This window comes from Labeo rohita, chromosome 13 (genome assembly GCF_022985175.1).
Source record: "Labeo rohita strain BAU-BD-2019 chromosome 13, IGBB_LRoh.1.0, whole genome shotgun sequence".
NCBI classification, from domain to species: Eukaryota; Metazoa; Chordata; class Actinopteri; order Cypriniformes; family Cyprinidae; genus Labeo; species Labeo rohita.
Window position 1 is genome coordinate 25,052,581 of NC_066881.1, and position 23,381 is coordinate 25,075,961.

A 23,381-nucleotide genomic window follows, 5' to 3' on the forward strand; every position below is an offset into this window, starting at 1 on the left:
TACAATAACATAAGGTATGAAGGTATCGAAAGAAGAATCTCTTCCACTACTGAATGGGATTCTTTCATTACAGCTTATCTCGTTGAGTGCAGCTGAATATGTTTTACAGTGTGTGTTTTGTCCCGCTGCCTTGCTGAGGAACTCCTATGAGAAACCCCATCTTCCTTTCACTGTTAAATGAATCCACAGAAAACGCTTCCACGGAGGGGGGGGGGGGTTCAAGCTGCGAATCAAAGCTTGTGTGGGGAGATCGCTGTGAGACACAGCACGAGCCTCTACACCCCTCGCCCGGTCCAGTGTGTCCTCACCTCAGTCTCTGGTCTCCAACGCAAGTCAACACATCACTCACACCGGCCTGTTACAGCCATCATACAGTCAAACAGTCCTCATATCGAATGGTCATATACACTCCAACAATGTCTCTGTTTCATTCTCATTCTCCACATGAACGTTTTCGCCAACTGTGCTAAAAGTGCGCTTTGAGGAAGGAACAGTTTTTTTGTATATTCTTTGAGTTATGTTTGAGATATTATGTGTCATGTTCCTGGGTGTATGGAAGACTGTGAATCATGTGTATGTACTCTGCTAAGGTTGTTGTTTTAGGCACAGGAGAGCTTTAAAAGGGACCTTGATGCAACTTTTTCAAAGGTTGAAGAGTCCAGCAGGTTCAAGAGTCTAGTGAATAGGTTTTGATTTAAAGGGGTCCTGTTATGCTCTTTTACAAAGTCTTTATTTTGTTTTGGGGGTATACTAAAACATGTTCTCATGCTTAGTGGTTCGAAAAAAACGCATTATTTTTCACATAATTTACATTATTACAATACCTTTCTCCCCAGTCTGGCACAAATGACTCGATTAGTTCCGGGTTTGATGAAGGCCCGCCTTCCGAAAAACGAAATGTGTTGTGATTGGTTAGCTGTACCAGTGCATTGTGATTGGCCATCAGCTTAGACTGTGTTTCAGTACTGCCACGCCCCTTGCCAAGGCAGCAACTTCTGTGTACAACTGTTAGCGCAAGATTGTTGGATTAAAATGATTCTTACATTTTAAATATGGCTATATATTTAAATATAGCCGTGTGAGGCACTTTTTATTATGGATTGATGCACTTTATTGGACTTGTTTTGGACTGATGAAGAGAAGCATTTGTCTATGCCATTCTAAAGCTTGGGAGTGGCAGGATAATTTTTAATAGAACTCAGATTGCATTCGTCTGAAAGAAGGAAGTCATATACACTTAGGATGCATGGAGAGTGAGTAAATGATACGCTACAGTAGTGTTGGGTCCTATCATCAGCCTGTATGATCGCCGATACATGATATTATCGTGCTAATTTATTTAATTATTTACATACTTAGTTTCATTGCCTGAAACCAACTCCAGCATAAGGCTAAAAGCAGCCTAATGTTTTTAATATTGCTTAATTTGTATTTAACATGACAACAATTGAATAAAACATTGTAAGTTATAAGTAAGAATCGTCCCAGAAATGGCTCTCCACACTGCATCGCTACAGTTAGGCTAATCCCCCACCTCGTCCCTACCCACCCCCCAACCATTCACATTTCTGTAGGCGGGATTTATTTTAATGATATTCTAATGGACCGCGTTGTGACATCATAACATCCAGAAAACAACGCTGTAGTCCAAAGGAGCCGTTCCTTGTAGTTCTGGAAAGGCATTTTTAAAAAACAAAATATCTTCCTTTGGAGTGGACTTTGAGATTTGTAGCTATGTAGATCTTTTTTATGCCCAAACATACACACCACACACTGACTAAAAAGTGAAAAAGCATAATAGGACCCCTTTAAAAGCTCTGGATTGAGCAATATAGTGGCAGTGTTACAGAATTAGTGACTAATCTTTTCTTCTGTATTGTGACGTACATCCAGGTGAAATGTGTTATCGAAAAGATAAAATGTAGAACACTTAATTGGTTCAGTGCACCAGTTGTTGACTGGATGGAGGCCATTCTGAATGTAAGCTTGCAGTCAACTTTAAGAAAGGGTCAGGTTTTATACGGCATCTGAGGACTTTCTGACCCTGCATTGACAGCAGTGCAACTACCATGTTCAAAGTCCAGAAAGGTAGTGTTTCCATTGCTGTCTATTCAGGGTCAGAAAGCTCTCAAATTTCATCAAAAATATCTTTACTTGTGTTCCAAAGATGAACGAAGGTCTTACGGGTTTGGAACGAGTAATTAATGACAGAATTTTCATTTTTGGATGAACTGACCCTTTAAAAGCATGTAAAAAATAGACAGGATAAATTCTCTTTCAAGTTGTCTTTTAAAGAACCGCTTACCCAAAAATTTCAATTCTGCCTTTGTTCACTCACCCTCAGGTTGTATGCTTTTCTTTTGTAGATGATTAAAGTTGCAATGTTATGTGAACCTGAAAACCAAACAAAGACATTTGTTGGAGTGCATGTGGAACAAAAGATAGTTTTTCCATGCAGTTAAAATGAATTGGGGGTAAGACTTTGATGTTTCAAAAAGGATGCAAAACCACCATAAAAGAGTCATAAAGTAATCCATACGACTCGTATACTGCTTTATTCCAAGTCTTCTGAAGTAAAATAATATCTTTTTTTGACAAATAGCTGAACATTTAAGTCATTATTCTTTGATAATTCATTGCATTCCCAATTCATTCTAATTTAAATGAAAAAAGAAAGTCATGTGTTTGGAACAACATGACAAGACCTTAATTTTGAGGTCTACAAATTAGCACTCTCACGGTAACCGTTTTTGATCAGTGGTGGAAGCGAACGTGCTATAACCTTGGACAGCAGAACGCAGGGAGGGGTGAATGGTAATTTACAGGGCTGTAAAATGTATTCTTTGGTTTAGTGCTACAGGACGTTTTTGCGAGGGAAAGTGTGATTCATGCATTGCAAATGTGTGGGATTTATAAAGCGCTCTGGAGTGAGCTCACCGTGTGCTCGCGTCTCTGATTCTGTGGCCCGTGATGTGATCGGGAGGGAGATCTTCCTTGATGGGGAATAGATGCTCGGTTATCATCTGGTCAGTATATCAATGGAAGAGTCTGAAGGCTTGCCTTGTCTTTGGCCCTTGAGCGAATGATCCTCTGAAAGATTTTTGTGCTTTCCATTAAGGGCTTCGGTGCATTGAAAACCCCAGGGCTATGACATCTTTGGCAGGCAAACACTAGTGATTTAAACAATCAGATCAAATACTTTACCAACATCTACAGGTACATATTTTATATTGCACAAACTCTCTGTTACAGTAATAAAGGAATGTTTCTTGCTCTTGGATGTCTCAGATTGAGACTTTAGACTATCTCAGATACATTGACTCCAAAAAGTAACCACAATTGCAGTGCATTGCAAACCAAAGGTGTCTGCAAACAAATGATGTTAGATCTCAGAAATAACTTTACTTGTTTTAAAGCTTTTTTTTTTTTTTTTTGCAGTGGTTTCCAACTGCTCCTAAGACGATTTTTAGTAACTGTATAAATCACACTAACTATGGAAGAGTATTTTGTCTTTTTGAACTTTTTTGTGAACTCTTTTGCTGGGAAAACTGTTCTGCTTATGCTTTTTTCTTTTGTTATGTCTTTCAAAATTGGTATGCTGTTATTTAAAAAAATAAAAATAAATAAATATTTTAAAAAATCTGATATGCACTACTGTTCAAAAAGTAGTAAATGTTTTTTTTTTTTAAAGAATTCTCTTGTACTTACCAAAGCTACATTTATTTGATTAAGAAATACAGTAAAATCAGTAGATATTGAAATATTTCTACAATTTAAAAATAATATTTTTCTTTTTTATAATATTTATCAATTTTAAAATGTAATATACACCTTTTCATCCACCTTTACTCAAGTCCTCAGTGTCACATTATCCTTCAGAAATCATTCTAATATGCTGATTTATTATCAGTGTTGAAAACAGTTGTGCTGCTTAATATTTTTTGGAATCTGTAATTATTTTTACCATTCTTCGATTAATAAAAAGTTTTAAAAAGGCAGTATTTATTCAAAATATAAATCTTTTCAAACAAGTCTTTGCTATCACTTTTTTATCAATTAAACACATCCTTGGTGAATAAAAGTATAAATTTAAAAAAAAGAATTTTTAAATAATAGTTTATATTGTTACAAAAGATATCTATTTTAAATAAATACTGTTCTTTTTAACTTTTTATTTATTAAAGAATCCTGAAAAAGTATCACAGGTTCCAACAAAATATTAAGCAGCAAATCTGTTTTCAACATTGATAATCCCAAGTGTTTGAATCAGCTTTGCTTGACAGTTTGCTCAAGCTTGCAGTCATCTCTTTTGCATGTGCACCTTTTCCTACCCGATTTCTTCCTTCCAATCAACTTTGCATTTAATATGCTTTGATGCAGAACTCTGTAAACAGCCACCTCTTTCAGTAATGACCTTCTGTGACTTACTCTCTTTGTGAAGGGTGTCAATGATTGTCTTCTGGACCATTGCCAAGTCAGCAGTCTTCCCCATTATTGTGGTTTCAAAGAACAAGAGATACCCAGAATTTATACTGTAGGGATGATTTAATGAAACTCAAATGTAAATATTCTAATATTTTGAGATACTGGATTTTTGACTTTCATGAGCTGTAAGCTCTAATCATCTAAATTAAAACAAAAAAACTTTTGAAATGTTTCACTTTAATGTAATGAATCTAGAATATATGAAAGTTTCTGTTTTTGAAATAAGTTACAAACAAAAAAAATGAACTTTTTTTCACTATATTAATTTTTTTTTTAGATGTGAAGATTTGTGTCTGTGTGTGTGTGTGTGTGTGTGTTACTACAGAAAAAATGACAGCATTTGGGTTTGGAACAGCGTAAGTATTTTAATAAGTATGACAATATTTTATTTTGCTCTCTAGCTTTATTTATTGAAACATTCCTATAAGTGGCTAAAAAGTAAACCAGCCTTTAAAATAGCTCATCTTCTTCACTCTGGCTGTCTTACTTCTTGACCTTCTGACCCCTGTGCCTTAGCTCATCGCCTTTAGCCATTCTCATTTTGTGTAACTTCAACTCTTCCTCTGTCCATGTGACGACATCCCAAAGTGTCTTGGACTCAAACTGACACCTTTTGGATTCCCAGTTTTAGTTGTTGTGCCAGTACCTCTGCGCCATAACTCAACAGAGCATTCCTTATCAGAGTGGAAAAAGTGTGTGCTCATCTCAGCCACACTCTGTTTACGAATAAGGAATGGAGAATCTTTGAGAGATGAGCGGTTGTCGGAACAGAATAACATACAGGCTTTCCTGATGTTCGAGACATGACGTTGACTTTAAAGAAATAGAAATTCCAAACCTTTATAGAAATTCCAAATGTTTTGTAATGTATTTGCTTCATAGATAATATTTGTAATGTTTAATTTGATTTTTATTGTTTTTAAGGGTCATTGCGAACACCTCACTGTAGATCCAATGGCTTTTATGGAAAACATTCCAGAAGGCTGAAGGCATTGAGTTATTTTTTCTGATGTTACCCCGCAAACAAGAAAAACAGATAATATTTATACATGGCTGCTTTATGGTTTTGAATAAGATGTATGAGAGGATTTATTATAAATGATTTAAAAGCCTGTTTTTATTATGCCCTGAGGCATATTGTTCTGGAAAACTCATTAAGACAGAAGGATTATAGTCTGAGAAAGATAATGAGAATAGAAAATCAAGTCCAAATCTGGGTCAAAATTTGTCTTGGTGAAAAATGAGAACTTTTGTGTGCAGTCCATCAAACGTGTGACCACACATCAGGCTGAAATCGTCCTGGATAAGCGATTGAAAACCCCCGTGAATGATTTACAAACATTGTGGTTGTGTAGATGACATTAATTGGTCGTCCCAATCACGTCTTTCTGGATTGTCTGTATTGTAAATACGACTCGGATCTTGTACAAAGCCACATCATGTCATTTATCAGAGACCCCCAAATGATTTATCTCAGTTTCATATTAGCACATAGAAAATCTAAAACTGAATTACAGGCTTTGACAGCGCACGCACTGAATGATCCATTGGCGCATCTGTTTATCGGTTGGAGTGTGTAGAAGGTCAGGATGTAGCACTTTAAGTGATCAGCATGAGCTTTTAAAAGAATTACTTCTCTGAGGCCAGAAACAGATGCAGCATCATATTTCGCGGAGATGGCCTTGAAAATACCTTCCATACTCAAGTACGGAAGTAGTCTAGTGTCATGGTTATGTATTGGCTCTGACAAAAGACAATGTCATGCACCTGCTCTGCATTAGGTGCTTAACACCACAGTACACTCTTAAAAATAAAGGTGCTTCACGATGCCACAGAAGAACCTTTTTTGTCTAAAAGGTTTCATAAAGAACCTTTAACATTTGAAGAACCTTCCTGTTTCACAAAAGGTTCTTTGTGGTGAAAGAAGGTTCTTCAGATAAGGTAAGAAAGAGATGGTTCTTTAAAGAACCTTTGACTAAATGGTTCTTTGTGGAACCAAAATCGTTCTTCTATGGCATCGCTGTGAAGAACCTTTAAAGCACCTTTATTTTTAAGAGCGTATAGTGCTGGAATGATGTCCTAAGGTGTGGGCATTTGGAAATTATTAAAGCTTCTTTGGTTTTTTTTAGATCAGGGGTCTTCAAAAGGGCTCCACACTGGTGCTGCAGAGGATCTACAGATTATTGTCTGAACACTTTTTTTTTTTAAATCTGAGCCGGTGAAGTGCTGCTGTTCAGACTGCGGCCTTTCATTTTACTCGTAGCTGAAAGATGCCGTGACTGACTCCAAAACCTGCCCATAAACAAACAGTTCTGATATTAAAGAACATATTTTAATATCAAACAAAATTAAACTCCGTACAATAACAAATAAAATTAATTTATTTTATGCAAGCCAAAAGGCGTTTCCATCCTGTGAAACAACCGCTGCTGATGCAGCTGACTGACATCTCGTCCTTATGTTGCATTGCGTAAAATAATACAATTTACTACACACTTTATAAACTAAATTAAAAAAGTATACAAACCTTTATTTCGCTGAAGAAGTGCACCAAATTGGCTGCGCAGAGAACCGCTTTCTTCTGTAGAGGACTCAAAAAGCCACACTCTGACTGACTGTAACTCAACCGCTGGGTTGTTTTGTCAGAGACAGGTTTAACCCAGCGGTTGGTAGAAAAAAGTACAACAAAACAAAAAAGATCCGCACACCAAAACGAAATGCAAAGTTCAATGTCCTTTTAACAAGAATTTTAATCCTGAAGATTTACATAGAGGTGACAACAAAAACTGAAGTGCACAAACAAAAAAGTGACTGTACACACACAAACAAAAAGGCAAACATTTCAGCCCTGGCTGGACTATCTTCAGTGCTACAGTTTCAAGCAATAATTAATAACCCAGCGTTAAAAATGGGGAGAAGGAGTTCACTTCCAGAACAACAATTCACAGATAGTTTACTCACCCCCTTGTCATCCAAGATGTTCATGTCTTTCTGTCTTCAGTCGTAAAGAAATTATGGTTTTTGAGGAAAGCATTTCAGGATTTTTCTCCATATAATGGACTTGATTGGTGCCCCCAATTTTAAACATCCAAAATGTAGTTTAAATGCAGCTTCAAAGGGCTCTTAACGATCCCAGCCGAGGAAGAAGTGTCTTATCTAGAGAAACAAATGTTCATTTTTTTCGGAAAATAAAAAATTGTATACTTTTTAAGCAAAAAAGCTTGTGAGAACTACAGACCCAGTGTTTACAAAGCGAATGTGCAAAGACTAAAAAAGTGCAAGTAAGTCAAACGCTGTTTACAAACAAAAAGGTACAACGATGTCAGACGATTCTGAAGTTGCAGGAGAAAATGAGATGTAGTTTTTTGCCATTCTCTACCTTTTTGAGCCGGAGTACACAGACGATGAACTTACGCGTGATTCGTAGTAGTGATGGGAATTTCGGATCATTTTACCGACTCTGAACTTTGAGTCTTGTTCAGCAAAATGAACAAATCTCTTTTCGAGTCATTTCATTCATTTCGTTCATTTTAACAAAATATAATTAAAATGTTATGTGTTACTTCCCTAACACATCTACGTTGATTACATTACAAACAAGACAAAACTATGGTGCTATAAGAAACAGAAAAGATTAATTTATTTTCTACCTGGGTCTTTAGTCTATGTTTAGCTCACCTCAACTCTTACCTTACAAGTTTTCAGGTTTGAGTCGTTCGTTCATCACATGACAGCCCCATAAGATGAACGAACGACTCGAAAAACCTGAAGACTCGAAACAGGTGAACTAATTCCAGTACAGAACATAATAGGATGTTGCGCATGCGTGACTGAACGAATCACTCCCAGAGACAACTCGTTCTTCTCGAGTCACATTAAAGACTTGTTCAAAATGAACGAATTGTTCAAGAACGACTCATCACTAATTCGCAGCATCATGAACGTGCATCCCAGAGCCTGTGCTACATGAGCTTTTGTGCTTAAAAAGTATACAAATTTTTATTTTTCGAAAATAATGACCGGTCGTTTCACTAGATAAGACACTTCTTCCTCGGCTGGGATCATTTAGAGCCCTTTGAAGCTGCATTTAAACTACATTTTGGAAGTTCAAAATCGGGGCACCAATTAAATACATTATATGAAGAAAAATCCTGAAATGTTTTCCTCAAAAACCGTAATTTCTTTATGACTGAAGACAGAAAGACATGAACATCTTTGAGTTCTCCTTTAAAGAAAAACTACCCAGTACCTGGGTAAAAAATATTAAAAATATTCTCAATAAAGTAACCCAACAACTTGAACCCAGCATTTGGGTTAAAAAAAAAAAAATCCCACCACCTGAGACCAAATATTAAAAAATAACCCAATAAAATTACCCAATGGGCTGAGACCAGCATTTGGGTTAAAAAAAAATAACCCAGCTGGCTGGGATCATGTAGAGCCCTTTAAAGCAATTTGGACCTTCAATCCACTGATTCTCACTGAAGTCCACTATGGAGAAAAATCCTGGAATGTTTTCCTCAAAAACCTTAATTTCTTTTCGACTGAAGAAAGAAAGACGTTAACATCTTGGATGACATGGGGGTGAGTAAATTATCAGGGAATGTTATTCTGGAAGTGAACTAATCAATTAAATGCAGTGCTTTTAATGGTTCTATATTTGAGTAGTATCCATACAGATAATATGGGATGTACCTTTGGCATATCTATAGTGTCATCTCAGCTGTCTACTTAGCTGTTGTTTTTTAAGCCTGGTTGTCAGTTGAATGTCAAAACCTTGGCTTTGGCTGTTCAGTACATCATGGCTGATCAGGTCATTATGTGGACCATAAATGGCTTGTTTTGCTTAGTAGTCTTTATTATTCAAGCCCACACAGCAGATGTTCAAGTGCAGCCTGTCTGTTTTCGAAAAGGAAATTAAGTGTCCTCTGGAAGAAGTCTCCAGACACAACTCCAAATTGATCACTTAAAGGAATAATTCAACCAGACGTTTGTCACCCTCATGTTGGTCCAGAGCGGTATGATTTTTTTTCCTTCTTCTCAAAGATACAAAAAGAGACATTTTGAAGACTATTTTTCATTCTCATTTCTATGCGATTTCAATGAATGGGGACTGAAGCTATGGGCTTAAAAAAGGATGCAGCTGCAACATAAAAGCATCATTAAAGTAGTCTTCTAAAGGAAAACAATAGGTTCGCATGAAGAACAAACTGAAATTAAGCTCATTATTCATTTAGCTGTTGCACTCATGAATGAAACATTTTTTTGAGGAGAATCTTTTCAATGACTTAGTTGATTCAGAGGTTAACATCTCACCGAAGGGCAAGATTATCAGTAACTAGGTCCAGATTTGTCTCACACGAAGACTTCAAAAGGCTTTTATGATACTTTTATGGTGCTTTTGCATTATTTTTGAAGCTTATTTCCCCATTATGAGACCAAAAAATGCAGTTTTGGGGAAAAATATAAACATGCATCCTTGGCCGGCGTCATTTTTGGCAGTCTCTGATCCACAAAGTGGTTCAGTGTTCATTCCTTTTGATAGGTGTAATCACATCCAGTCCCATATGATGTCTTAAATTCTCCAGTGTGAATTGGTCCTTGTGTTTTGAGCTGGTATTGATATGCACATGGCCTTGGGATTCGCATGCACTGTTTTGCTCTTTTTCTTTGTCCTGTTCCAAGCTCTTATTCATTCAGATTTCCAAGTCTGGAAGTGGAAAGTCTTAGCGGTCGCTGTTGTACTGGATCAGATACAGAGATCTGTGGAGTTTAAAATCTCAGTTCATAAGTCAACATGCATTCACTCGCAAATCTCATGTCACTGAATTAGGTGCACGTTACAAGCAAAATATTTCCTGTTTAATCAGGTTTGCTAGGATAAGATAAACTGATCAAAATGAAGAAAAAAGCATTTGTGCAAGCGTAAGTGGAACACATATAATAAACTACGCTTGTGTGAATTCATACAATAAAAATCATCTTTGGACCAGCTGGTTAAAACAAGGCGCTAAAAATATTTAAAAAATTACATTTTAAAATCAAAATGAGAAACTGTTCAAAAAAGAGAAACAGTTATTCAAATTGTAACAATATTTCAAAATCCTGCTTTTAATCAAGTAAATTCAGCCTTTGTGAGTAAACTATAAAAGAAATTCAAATGGGTCAGAAAACTGAATTGAATTTTGTAACCATGCCGAGAAGCATTTGGTTGCAGATGCCGCTTGCTTTGATATTTTGTTATATAATACAAAGGCATTTAGATGTTTTTATTTGACTTGAGTGTCCAAATACTTTTGAGGTCACTGTATGTTATTTCTGCACATTCAGCGGTATTTGTCTTTAAGTTGTAGCACATGGATTTTGGAAGCTGTGTGTGACGAGAAAGAGTTATATCCTTAGACAGAGACTGGATTTTATTGCATAAACAGCTGTAGCTGTATCTCTTGGCTGCTTTTTGGTCATAAGTTTGGAGAGACGTTCAGTGCTATGGAAGCCATTTTGTATAAAATAATATTGAATCTTAAGGTCATGATTTCAACCTGTTCAACTTTTCACACTGTTAAAAAATATATATATTTTGGCCTTCTTTGATTAAGCAAAATGTATGTTTATATTATTTATATTTTATATTTATATTTAGTTATACTTCATTTCTTCATTTTTCATTTATTCTTTAAAATAAATTATGTTTTAGAAATACTTGGTCAACCTTTGGCCCATGGCATCATAGTGGGCACTTTATAGCATTTAAAATGAGGTTATCATCCCATTTTGCACTGCAGATGCTGTCTGTAATGCATCAGTGGTCTCTGCCAAACTAGATGTCATCCTCATTCCAAGACATTCCCATTTTTAATGTATTTCAGGTGTAAGATTCTCCCAGCACTAGGTTTTTCCTCTGCTAATTCGATTTTCCATCTCACTCGCTTTTGTAATGTTAAGCTATGTGATGTCAAAAAGTAGCCTTTTGTGTGTACATTAGACCTATTATTCACATCATAACACAAGGGGAGATATTGCAGTCAGCCTCTGTAACCTACTTTTGCTTGTTATTTAGCCACTTACAGAAGTTCCTATTGTGAATGGTCACTGTGTATTATATTTAATTCAATTAGTCAAGTCAAGTTCCTCTTTTCAAAACACTGGCTTTTCGCGTTATTAGGGTGAGTCATTACTGGCAGATGAAGAAGGTAAAAAAGATTTAAGTCATTTAAACAGCGGTTTGCACACATGAAGATATCAGTCTGTGACTCACACCTTCGGTGTCCAAATAGCTCAACTACTATGTATAATTCTGAAAGTATAATCCCTTTGAGTTGGCCTTGATTTCTCCTTCATCAAATGCTCACAGCTTGACCACCTAACTTGAGAGAAACTGAGAGAGACTTTCCGTTCAGGCAGACACTACCCATAAGCCAAGTCTGAGATGTTCCTGTGGAAGTTAGTGCCAAGGTGTGACCCTTCTGTGACATTAACAGATGTCTTCTCTGCAGCTTCTCCACTCTCCAGAAGGGTCGCTAGCCCCCTACCTGTATGAGAACCTGCAAAAATCAGTGCAGGTCTGCATACTTTTAAAGTGCCAATTAACAATTTTAAAGGGGTCATCGGATGCCCATTTTCCACAAGTTGGTATGATTCCTTAGGGTCTTAATGAAAAGTCTATAATAGACTTTGGTTAAAAATTCTCAATGGTTGTGTAAAACAACACCCTTTTTACCTTGTCAAAATGAGTTCAGCAAAAATCATCCCATTCTGATGGATTGTTCCTTTAAATGCAAATGAGCTCTGCTCACCCCTCCCCTCTCTTCTCTCTGCTGCTCTGAGAGATTGTTTACTTTTGCATCATTTAGCGCATTTAGCGGCGAAACTTGCTAACTAGCACGTTATTACAAAAGGTGATTACATAGAATCATTAAAAAAAGCTCATATTCACTTCTACTGTAAGTGAAGCTGGATCACGAATGATTTGCGTGAACATAGACGCATTTATGTAGATCAGGAGGCGCATTCCCTTCACAAACAAGTGTAATCCACTGCATCTTCAGTGGCTCAGATGTCGGGAGTAAATGACGACCACTATTGTTCATTATTACATCCAGCAACGCAATACCTCAGTCGCTCAATCGGAGATATTCTTTTCTAACTTCCCTGCTCCGGCACCGAAACAATGGAGGTCGGACTGTTACAGCTGATCTGAGGTAAGACACTCATGTCAATCAACTATTGTGGGAGCGGCCTCTGTCGTTGTGACGCCACAACGACAGGCATCAAAATGGCTTGATTTAAAAAAGGGGATATTATTGGCCAACCAAACTTTTATTAGCCACTTAGTCGCAGAAAAATAAAATTCCACAGGAAGTGGCGAAGTTACGCAGTCCGTGACGGACAGATCGTTAACGGCTGGTCTATGTAGTAGGCTAATATAGTATATCGGGCAGGACATCCATACACTCACCCAGGGCCTAAAGTTAACACTCACCAAGCACCAAATGTGCATTAAAGTTGGCATTGGCGAATATTAGGGCATGTCAGATGCCAGTTTTAAAAGAGATTCGGTGTTTCTGACGTAAGCAAATAAAATAATCTTTTCCGAAGACAAAATCACTGTGACTAGTTAGCTGTTTTGTCATAAGCGACAAGAGCGAATCAAATAATAGGATACAAACGGGCTGATAAGGTCAGAGCAATGTGATGGCTAGCTTGTCCATAGACAAGGTTTTAAAAACTTTTACCTGAGAAGATATTGCTGCTTTATTTCGGAAGATTAACTTTTCCCTTGTTTATTCTTTATAACCTGAGAATGTGGCGTCACATACCTGGGGTTACCCTGAAACGGAATGGAAACATGATGAGCAAACATCACAAAGTCAGTTCTCAGTGTTTTAGTGAGAAGTGGTGTTTCACTGACGATGGATAAAAGAGAGACTGGCTTGTATGTGATACTGTACGCCTGTTTCACACATACTCCGTTTGTCGTGTGTACGAAGTGCGTATTTTTTCCACGCTCCTGTTAACGGATTTGAGCGTTCACACTCCACACGGTTGTGGTCCAGCAGTGCTTTCCAGGCACGGTGCGTCTGCAGCAGTACAGCGATGGTTTCCACACCGAGTCTATTTTGCAGTGCTGGACGTGCTGAATTAAAGTGACAGCTCATTGTTTGTGCTATATGAACATAGATTGACTCGAAAATTGAATAATTACACCATAAATGCATATAATTAAAGTAATTGCATGTTTTTGCAAAAATAGTTTAATAGCCGGTAAAAAACAATTTTGGCTGGTAAAATTTTCTCATGTCACCAGCCATTGGCAGGTGTAGCACTGTTAGTTTTAGGCCTTGCACTCACCTATCATTCATCGCCCTCAAATATAGCTTTATATCTGAAATATGTAAGTAGTAGCAACTTTTCATGGTCCCTAGTGTGGTCACTTAAAATACACTGTAAAAAACAAAAAACACAATTTGTTGTGTCAGCTTAAAATAATTTGTTACACTGCTGCCTTAACATTTTAAGTTTAGTCAACTTGAAATGTTAAGTTGTACTAAGTAACAACTTAGATATTTGTGTTTGTTAAACTTAAAAGCTGGGTAAGTAACCCAGCTGTCTTAAAATTTTAAGCTCTTTCAAGAGCAAGCGTTTGTGAATCCCGCATTGAACTCCCTGAGAATACAGAAGCAGTCGTCAGTAACATGAGGAGTTTGAGGACGGGTCAAGTTGTTCGGGGCCAGCCGACATAGAACATATGTGAGAGTTATGCAAATGTGTTAGCCTGTGATGTGTAGCCATCACGGAAGTTGGATTCAAATTACTAGCAACTCGTTTAGGCTGTTCAGAGTCTATTCTTTATGTTGGGAGACAACTTTATTTTATTGTCCACTTTTGGCTTAACAACTTTGCAGATCATTTACATTCACATACAGCTACGTTACACACTGCATGAAGGCATAATAAGGGCACTTAAAAATTTTCAGGCCTATTTTCAGAATAAAAAAAAGTTATCGTAATTCATTGTAGCGTAATGCGAAGTGACGAAGCGCAGAGGAGAAAGCAAAACAAAACACCGGTCACAAGTATAAAACTAAGATTTGTAAAGAAAAATGTTGGAGGATTTCAATATAAGCTAAGAGGAGACTGCTTTTCCTTTGCAGTAAACAAAACTAGCATATTCTCACTGGAGCTTACGCTGCGTCTACGTCCTACGTGATCCGCTGTAACGCAACTCTCTCATGAACGTGTGTACTACAGTTAGCGGAAGCTAGAGATTACGGTTTATAAAGTTGTGTATATGGATATTTTTCTTACACAACGTTTAACTTCAGAAGGCTTTTATTAACCTCCACGAGCCATATGGAGGACTTTTTATGATGGGTGGAAGCACTTTTTGGGCTTCAAAGTCTCAACACTCATCCACTGCCATTATAAAGCTTAGTCTTCTAAGCTTTATAATGGACATGTTTTAATGTACCTCTGAATGTATTCGTCTGAAAGAAGAAAGTCATATACACCAAGAATGGCTTGAGGGTGAGCCAGTCATGGGGTGATTTTCATTTTTGAGAGAACTATCCCTTTAAATTATTATCAAATCAAAATCTTCAATATATGAACATGCAAGGGATGAAAGATGTGTACAGTTAAGCTTAAATAAGTAATTCATGTGAGGACAATGATAGTGATCTGACCTAAAGAGCTATGTCTTGCGGTTGCTTTTGAATATGTCTGGAAAATGAGCTATTCTTGACCATTTTGGGCAGCTTTTGGGCTGTAGCTGTAATAAAACAGAAGGTAGTAGGCAGGCAGGCCATGTGTTAATATGTTAAAAAGACTTTGGATACAGAATAGAATTAGTGAATGGTCAATCATACTGCATAATTGCTCTAGCCCAGTTTTGCTAAGTAAGACGCTAATATCCATGGTAAAATAAGAATGTGAGCCCAGCAGGATGGCATATTTTCCTGCTTGTATAACTCTTGTGGCTTTGGGCAGTGGCAGTGGCACTGTCAGTTTGCTTTGTCTCTGCTCTCAGCTTTTCCCTCTGAAGGTCTACACGTTTTTGGAGACACCCCTCTATGTACTGACATCAGCCCTGAGGCACACAGCTTCTTCTATTCTTCAGTGCAGATCATTCAAAGCAATTCAGACTGTTATGCCAGGTCATTTTTTGGCAGAAGAATGTTTTATGTCATTTTATACGTTCTCATAATTCTAATCACTTTTTTAAAGACAGGTTTAGAGCAACTGAGCAATTAAACTGAGTAATGGAGTATGGAAACCGCAGTTTCAAGGTGCCTCAGTGAATTTTCTCTGTGACTTCAGGGTAATCTGAGATTTAATAGGATTTTGATGAAAATACAATTTTTCTTTTAATCGAAGTAAGGGAGACTATAATGTATATTTGATTTCTTGCTTTCTTTACTTGTTCCTTTCTTTCATTTATTTACTTGTATATTTATGTCCAACATCTAATGCACTATTATTTTCCTAAAATGTATGCTTTTCACTTTTAATATTTGTTGGTAGCACACTGTACCTGGCACTCGATTACCAGATTTCTTGGGTCACGGCAAGCATAGCCTGAATAAAAGCTTTAGAACCTAAAGAGGCTATTCTAACTATATTAAACGATTCCCCTGTGAACTAAAAACAAACATGTAAACATGTCCACAAGTTATTTATCGTTCAGCTTTCTTTTTGAAGTCTTGATTTGTTTCTCTTCCTTCCTTAGCCTTCAGCCATTGAACCATGCAGTAAATCAGGTTATGAAACCTGCGTCAGAAAATCTGATATTTTGCATTCTGATTTATTATCGAGTTGCTTGTAAAACAATTTAGGCTAAAGTATACTCCTGTGGTCGAAATACTCAATGAAAAGAAGATCAGGATACATGGGAAAAGAAATTCTTCCCTAATAACTCATTATTTTTTATGTAGATTTTATGATGGAAACTGCTTTCTGCGTTCTTCCACACAACAAAATGCAACTGATCCAACTTTAATATTTCTCATTGAAATGTCTCATTCTGCATGACCATATTTTAGTTTCCTTAATTCTATCCCATACCTAAACTTAACAACTGTCTTACTAACTATTAATAAGCAGAAAATTAGGAGTTTTTTAGGCAAAAGTCATAGTTAACTATAAAAGCCTGTTTATTTGCTGACTTTTTTTCCTTGCAGTTGCTAGTTTACATCTCACAATTCTGACTTTTTTTCTCAGAATTGCATGATATAAACTCACAATTGCGAGTTCTAAAGTCAGAATAGCAGGATACATGATTTTTTTTCAAATGCCAGTTTCATTCTCGCAATTGTGTTTATATCATGCAATTCTGACTTTTTTTCTTAGAATTGTGAGATATAAACTCACAATTGAGTGTTATAAAATCAGAACTGCAAAATATGAACTCGCAATTCTGAGAAAAAAACTCTGAATTGAGTTTATATCTTGCGATTCTGACTTCATTTCTCAGAATTGTGTTTGTATTTTGCAACTGTGACTTTTTTCTCAGAATTGAATGTTTAAATCTGGCAATTCTGAGTTTTTTTCTCGTAACTGCAAGTTTATATCTCGTAATTCTGACTTTATTTCTCAGAATTGCAAGTTTAGTTTGCAGTTCTGACTGCATAACTCACAATTGTGAGTTTATATCACACAATTTTGACTTTATTTTTTCTAATTATGAGTTTATATCTCGCAATTGTGACTTTTTTCTCAGAATCGAAAGTTTAAATCTTAAATCTTTTTTCTTGCAACTGCAAGTTTTCTTTCGCAACTGCAAGTTTATATCTTGCAATTCTGATTTTTTTTCTCAGATTTTACAATTCTGAATTTATAATTTGCAGTTGTTAGTTTATATTATGCAATTCGGACTTAATTTCTCAGAATGATGAGTTTCTCACAATTCTGACTTAATTTCTTAGAATTGCAAGTTTAGTTTGCAATTCTGACTTTATAACATGCAATTATGAGTTTATATTTCACAATTGTGACTTTTTTCTAAGAATCGAAAGTTTAAATCTTGCAATTCTGACTTTATAATTTGCAAATGTGACTTTATATCACGCAATTCTGACTTTATTTCTTAGAATTGCAAGTTTAGTTCACAATTCTGACTTTATAACTCGCAATTGTGAGTTTATATCACGTAGTTCTGAGAACAAAAAGTCAGAATTGCGAGTTTATATCACAGTCGCAATTAAAAAAAAAAAAGTTGCAATTACCTTTTTTATTCAGTGGCGGAAACAGGCGTCCATATTTAATAGTTAGTTAATGGTGAGAATTGTGTGACAAGTCTTTTTTTTATTCACATTGAAATGTTTTTTGATATATTCAAGAAGTTAGAGATAACTGATTTGTAATAGTTTGAATAGTTGAATGTTTTTTCAGAACTCCTTGTTTGTTTTAGGCATGATACAAGGTTTCAACCTTCATGAAAAATCTGGAAATATTGGAGAAAATTATTATTTTTAGGCCTGATAAATCCAAGAAATTACATAAAGTCTCTAAAAGTCATTGTTCTAGTCTCTAGAAAATTAATTTTTTGGTAACACTTTATTTTAAGGTGTCCTTGTTACACATGCAATATACCCTAAGCCAAACCCTAATCCGAACCCTACACATATAGTTCATTAATACTGCTCAGTACTTAAATATATAATTACACTGTAACAAGGACACCTTAAAATAAAGCATAACCTTTTTTTTTTTTTTTTCCTGTTTTATAATCATAGTATTTGTGTACTGCTTCCAAGTACAGGTATAATGATTTTGCATGAATGTAAACACCTCACTAACAGTAGTTTACACACTGTTACACACTGTTCATAACACACTGTTATGAAATTAAACTGGAGGAAGAGTTGAACAAACAATGAAATGCGTAATGGAGTTCAACAGATTCCGAAAGATGATTTCACTGACAAAGCATTTGCTATGGAGATGCTTTATCACTAATCACTGTCAGATCAAATTATCTGATACTGAAAAAGTCTGGAACTAAATGCTGTATTGTTTTTTACCAGATCAGATCGTACAAGTCATTCTGCCTTTCAAATGTCTTTAAACGCCTTCAAAAGACTTTACTGTGTCTGTAAAGGCAGGTATATGACATTCTCTGTTCAAAACCCACTCCAGACCGCTGCCAAGACAGCTTTGTGTCATTCTGTAAAACCTGACTGGACAGTTTCCCACTTATGACAAAGCGATGAGGTCATTCTTGTTACCCAAATCGCTCCAGGCACCTTGTGGTAGTTAGATCCTTCACCTTGCGTGTCACAACACACTTATGAAGTTTTGCTTCTGATTCGTGCCTGTCTAAACATAAGATATAGCGAGTCGATAGAAAATACAGATTTGTTGAGATTCCAGTAAACAAACTGCTGATTAAATGGGGTTTCATAACGAAATGGCTAATTGCCTGCAGGAGAGCACAATTCAAAGTGCAGGACATAAAAGTTTCAGAACATTTTTATTGGCAAATATAAATAAATGAAAACCATCAACTCTTTCACCCCATCATTAGGATGGCAGATGTGTTGTTATGAAATGTAACTTTTCTGTTTCGTCTGTGGCTTTGTGATGATATTAAATTACGAAATTGCCTGAACTATACCATTGATTATTAAACGGCACTTTTTTGAATTAATAACTGCAAACAAGCACTTAAATTCACTTGAATCATTCAGGACCTCATCTTTAGAATAGACAGTTCTATCATGAACTTATTCACGCTGTGACAGGATGTTTCATGAGTGAAGTGTTTTTTTTGTTCACAGCTGTTGACTGGAACGCTTGATGGAAAACTGGCTTTGTTTCATTCGGCCGAATCTCTTCTCCTCTAAGTGTGGAATCTACCCCGACAGCTCAGTTCTTGTCCGAAGTTCAGCGATGCTGCAGTCTAATGAAAGACTTACATCAGTCACGTTGAGATTACTCTGCTGGCGTACCACCTCCGAGACCTACATCATGGACGGGATCTGTGATTTCATCATTTCAGCCGCCATTGACAACCTACAGATGTTACAACATGCTTACGCCCTCAACCATCAAGCCAAAGACGCACCCTCAGAGGAAAGTCCATTTGAACTTTACATAGCAACATGTTCCCATGCGCTGATACACATAGTGTACACACACTATGCAGTATTATGCACAGGTTCATCTTTTTATTTGATGTGTAATATTATTTGCAGCAAAGTGATAATAAAGTAGGCTTAATAGTCCTTTCAGAATGGTTTATTCTATATAAAATGTGTTTTTCAGTCATTTAAGACCCCAAATGATTCATTTCCAAGGTGCTCCTATTTGAATGAAGATGGATGGAAGGTGAGTTTATATTTTAGTTTATATTCTATACACCAGCCACTTTGGCATTCTCATTATCTTTTAGTCTCACCAGAATCAATAATAGCATGAAGGCAGTAATAAATGCTAATTTATGCTGTCTAAACCACAGAAAAAAATGTGTGGAAGCTGCTAAATCATATAGAGTAACACTTAGTAAACAGGAAAGGGCGCAATATTTTGACAAACTAAAGTTAATACGTGGTAAAGATACGTATGAGCAGTATTAATTAAGATGTTAACCTAATATTTCACCTACCTGACTGGAAATGATAAGAAGAAACATGAATGTTGTCAAGATTCTTGCTCTAGAAATCCTTTGGCCAACCACAAATGCCTTTTGTTCCTCAGACAGTTTTTTTGCACTCTACTCCTTGATTTGTTATAACTTTTGGCAGTCTATTGTACTCCAAATGTTTTTCCCAGTCCAACCAATTAGTAGAGCCCAAAACATGACAATAATTGATCGTTTTCAGCAGCAATAATCAGCAAAATATGTGAGTTGCATTCGGTTCAGTGGCATTGTTTACATTCAGTGCCGCCAATATGGCCGACTGATGACGTGCTGTGAAAACACTCTATTGTTGCTTGTTAGGAAAATCTGACAAGCCACTTCGTTTTTTTACATTTTGTGTTCGCCGCTAGGAAAATCTAAGGAAAATCAGCTAACACACTATGCTGTTTTGCCCCATACTGTAGGTGGGGTAAAACGCCCCCTTGGTACATTTCTGTTAAAAAACTAATAACATGAAAACTCTGGACATTTTTCATACTTTGTTTATAATTTATGTCATTGTCACTAAAACTATGATAACTTTTCTGAACACATTTGACTTTTGTTTCACAGAAAAAAACTACACAGTATTTTGGGGGTTCTTTTATAACTATAAGTTATTAATATTGTGATATTATGATTGTCAAGCTTAATGACTCAACCCTGTTACATCAAATAAAGATAGAAAACTATTACTTATGAAAATGATTTTCAATATTTTAGCAATATACATGTTTTCTTAATATCATGCATGTCATGTGCTCTCCTGTTATTCACTACATTTAGAGCAGTGGCCATTTAGAGCAAAAAATCACAACCCCGTCACACTCAACCCCGTTACTTATTTGATCATAACGGAGTTGAGAGATGAAATTATCCAGAAATTTAAATGAATTATTATATTTGATCAAGAGTCTTATACCACATGCATATGTTGAATGTAGTAATGTCCATGTTAAACCCTGTTACCCTAGTCTCAACCCTGTCACACCTACATTTTTATTTTTTTTTAAGTTTATGAAAACGTAATTTAATGTTTGTTGAACTCAGTCTGAAATGTTAAGAGCAATCATAAGAATACTGACTTTTGTTTAAATTCTGAAGTTAAGCCAGTTCTTTTATCAAAATTAATGAGGTTGTTGTCACAAAAAGTTCCATTTCAGGCTTTAGTATAGCAAAAGTGTGAGATTTTACGTACGTTTTATATTTGCAAATACTGAATTAGTGTAAGGGACATCTGATTAATAGGAAAATGATAATTTCATTACAAATCCATTTTATAATCATATTCAGAAAACTCCCATAATGTCCGTAACAGGGTTGAAGACTAATAGCGCCCATATCTTAAAATAATTACTGATAATAATAGGGATTTGATGCCTGAGATGGGAAAATATTTTTTTCTGTAAGTTAAATATGTCATTAATGTTGTGGGGTGTTTAGAAGAGTAATACATTTTGGTAAAAAATCTTAAAAATGTGTAGATCCAAATTGTACCAGTTTCGTGGAACGACTCATTAACATTTAAATGTAACATTTTTAATTTAAGTATATTCAACCGTTCTCTGTAATCACTATTCACTGAAATTGTGCTGATTCTCGTGCCGGTGTTTAGCCAAAATCTGAGCCGGTGATGGCTGCTGTTCAGCTGGGGAACTGCGAACCTCAGACCACAGCGCCACGTTTCACTCGTAGCTGAAAGATGCCGTGACTGACTCTGTAATCTCCCCATAAACAAACAGTACTGAGATTAGAGAACATATTTTAACATCAAAATAAATTAAATTCAGTATTATAACAAGGAAAATCAGTTTACGTTTTGCAAGGCAAAAGGCGTTTCTATCATGCGAGATGACCGCTGCTGTCATATTTAACTTTAGCTGACTGACATCTCATCCTTGTATGTTGCGTTGCGTAAAATAATATAATTTACAGCACAGTAAAGACTTTATAAATGAAATAAAACACATACAAACCTTTATTTCACTGAAGAAGTGCACTGAGAAGCGCTCTCTCCTGTAGAGGACGAAATATCCCATGCTCCAACTGTAGCCGCTGGGTTGAAGTAAACCGGCGCTGGGATGTTTCATGGGAGGGAGGGGAATGGGTGTATAGCTGTCAGTAAGATTGACCCAGCCACTAACCCAAGGGCTGGGTAACACAAAAACTAACCAGCATTAGACCCAACAGGCTCAACCCAGCGGTTGGGTAAAAAAAATTATAATAATAACCCAGCATTTTTATAATGCTCTCTATACGTTAAGCAATTCGGGATGAATCATTTGCACAGGTTTAACACATATGGTTTGGGCTTTCAAACAAAAACCTAACCAAGATGTTCAAGGAACAAATTTGCATTTTAAAATGATCAGAGATGGGCTGCTCATCTGAAAGCAATACACTTCATATAAGTGATAGAGAAGAATGTAGTGTCTTTAATGATGGGTGGTGTCCACTACAACTGCTGGCAGCATTTCTGCACCAATAACTTTTCTGAGGTCATTCTGTTCTCTGCCCATTTAGCAACTATCCCATAGAGGGTTATCTTTAGCAAAGCACATTTTGCAACAGTTTACATGAACTCTCCTGACTGTAACTGTTATACTGTAATGTTTAACTGTATGTACAGCAAATAATCGGTTTTCATAAAAGATATGAATCATATCCCATGCATAGCATAACATTTTCTGTTTCCAGTCAAAGTGACTATGTACTGTGGGTTAATTCTTTTAATTATTTTTAAAGTTTGAAATACTAGGATAAAACTGAAAAAAAGTACATTTTATTGATGTTTTATTTTGGCACAAGTTTTAAATGTGAATGGAAACAATTCAGCATTTTTTCGTTCATTGTTATGAGTCATTACAGGAAAACATTTTCACCCCGTATGTCTTCAGGCAATAGTTGAGGCAGTTTTGTAGTGGTTTTATGTTTGATCTCTATTTTTGAATTAAAGAAAAACAATTACGCTTCAACGTTCTCTCTCATAATTGGGTTTGGCTGCTTTTCCTAAACAAAGAAGCTGTGCACTTTTAATGGTAAACAGAGTGATGTCAAATATGGATGCACTTAACTACCTCATGATAGCCTGTTTCTGTGAATAGCAAATTCTAGTGAAGTCTGTGTGTGAGCTACTTTCCGAGACCACGTTTTTAAAAATATGCTCCTAACGACTCAAGTTTATGACAGGATGCTGAAAAGTTGCTTTGGTGATGTGTGAAATGAGCTGTCGAAAAAACAAATTGAGAAGAAATTGAGATTACTGAATTGGCCCCAA

General features: G+C 36.2%; 1 protein-coding gene across 1 annotated transcript in view; it reads left to right on the forward strand.

Moving 5' to 3' along the window:
- wdr27 (WD repeat domain 27) overlaps positions 1 to 20,645 on the forward strand; it is a 64,605-nt gene extending 43,960 nt beyond the window's left edge. Inside the window, exon 26 of the mRNA XM_051125292.1 lies at positions 19,263 to 20,645. Coding sequence (XP_050981249.1) covers positions 19,263 to 19,328 — 66 coding nt within the window. The 3' untranslated portion in view covers positions 19,329 to 20,645. The remainder of the gene's footprint in view (positions 1 to 19,262) is intronic.
- The last annotated feature ends 2,736 nt before the right edge of the window (positions 20,646 to 23,381 follow it).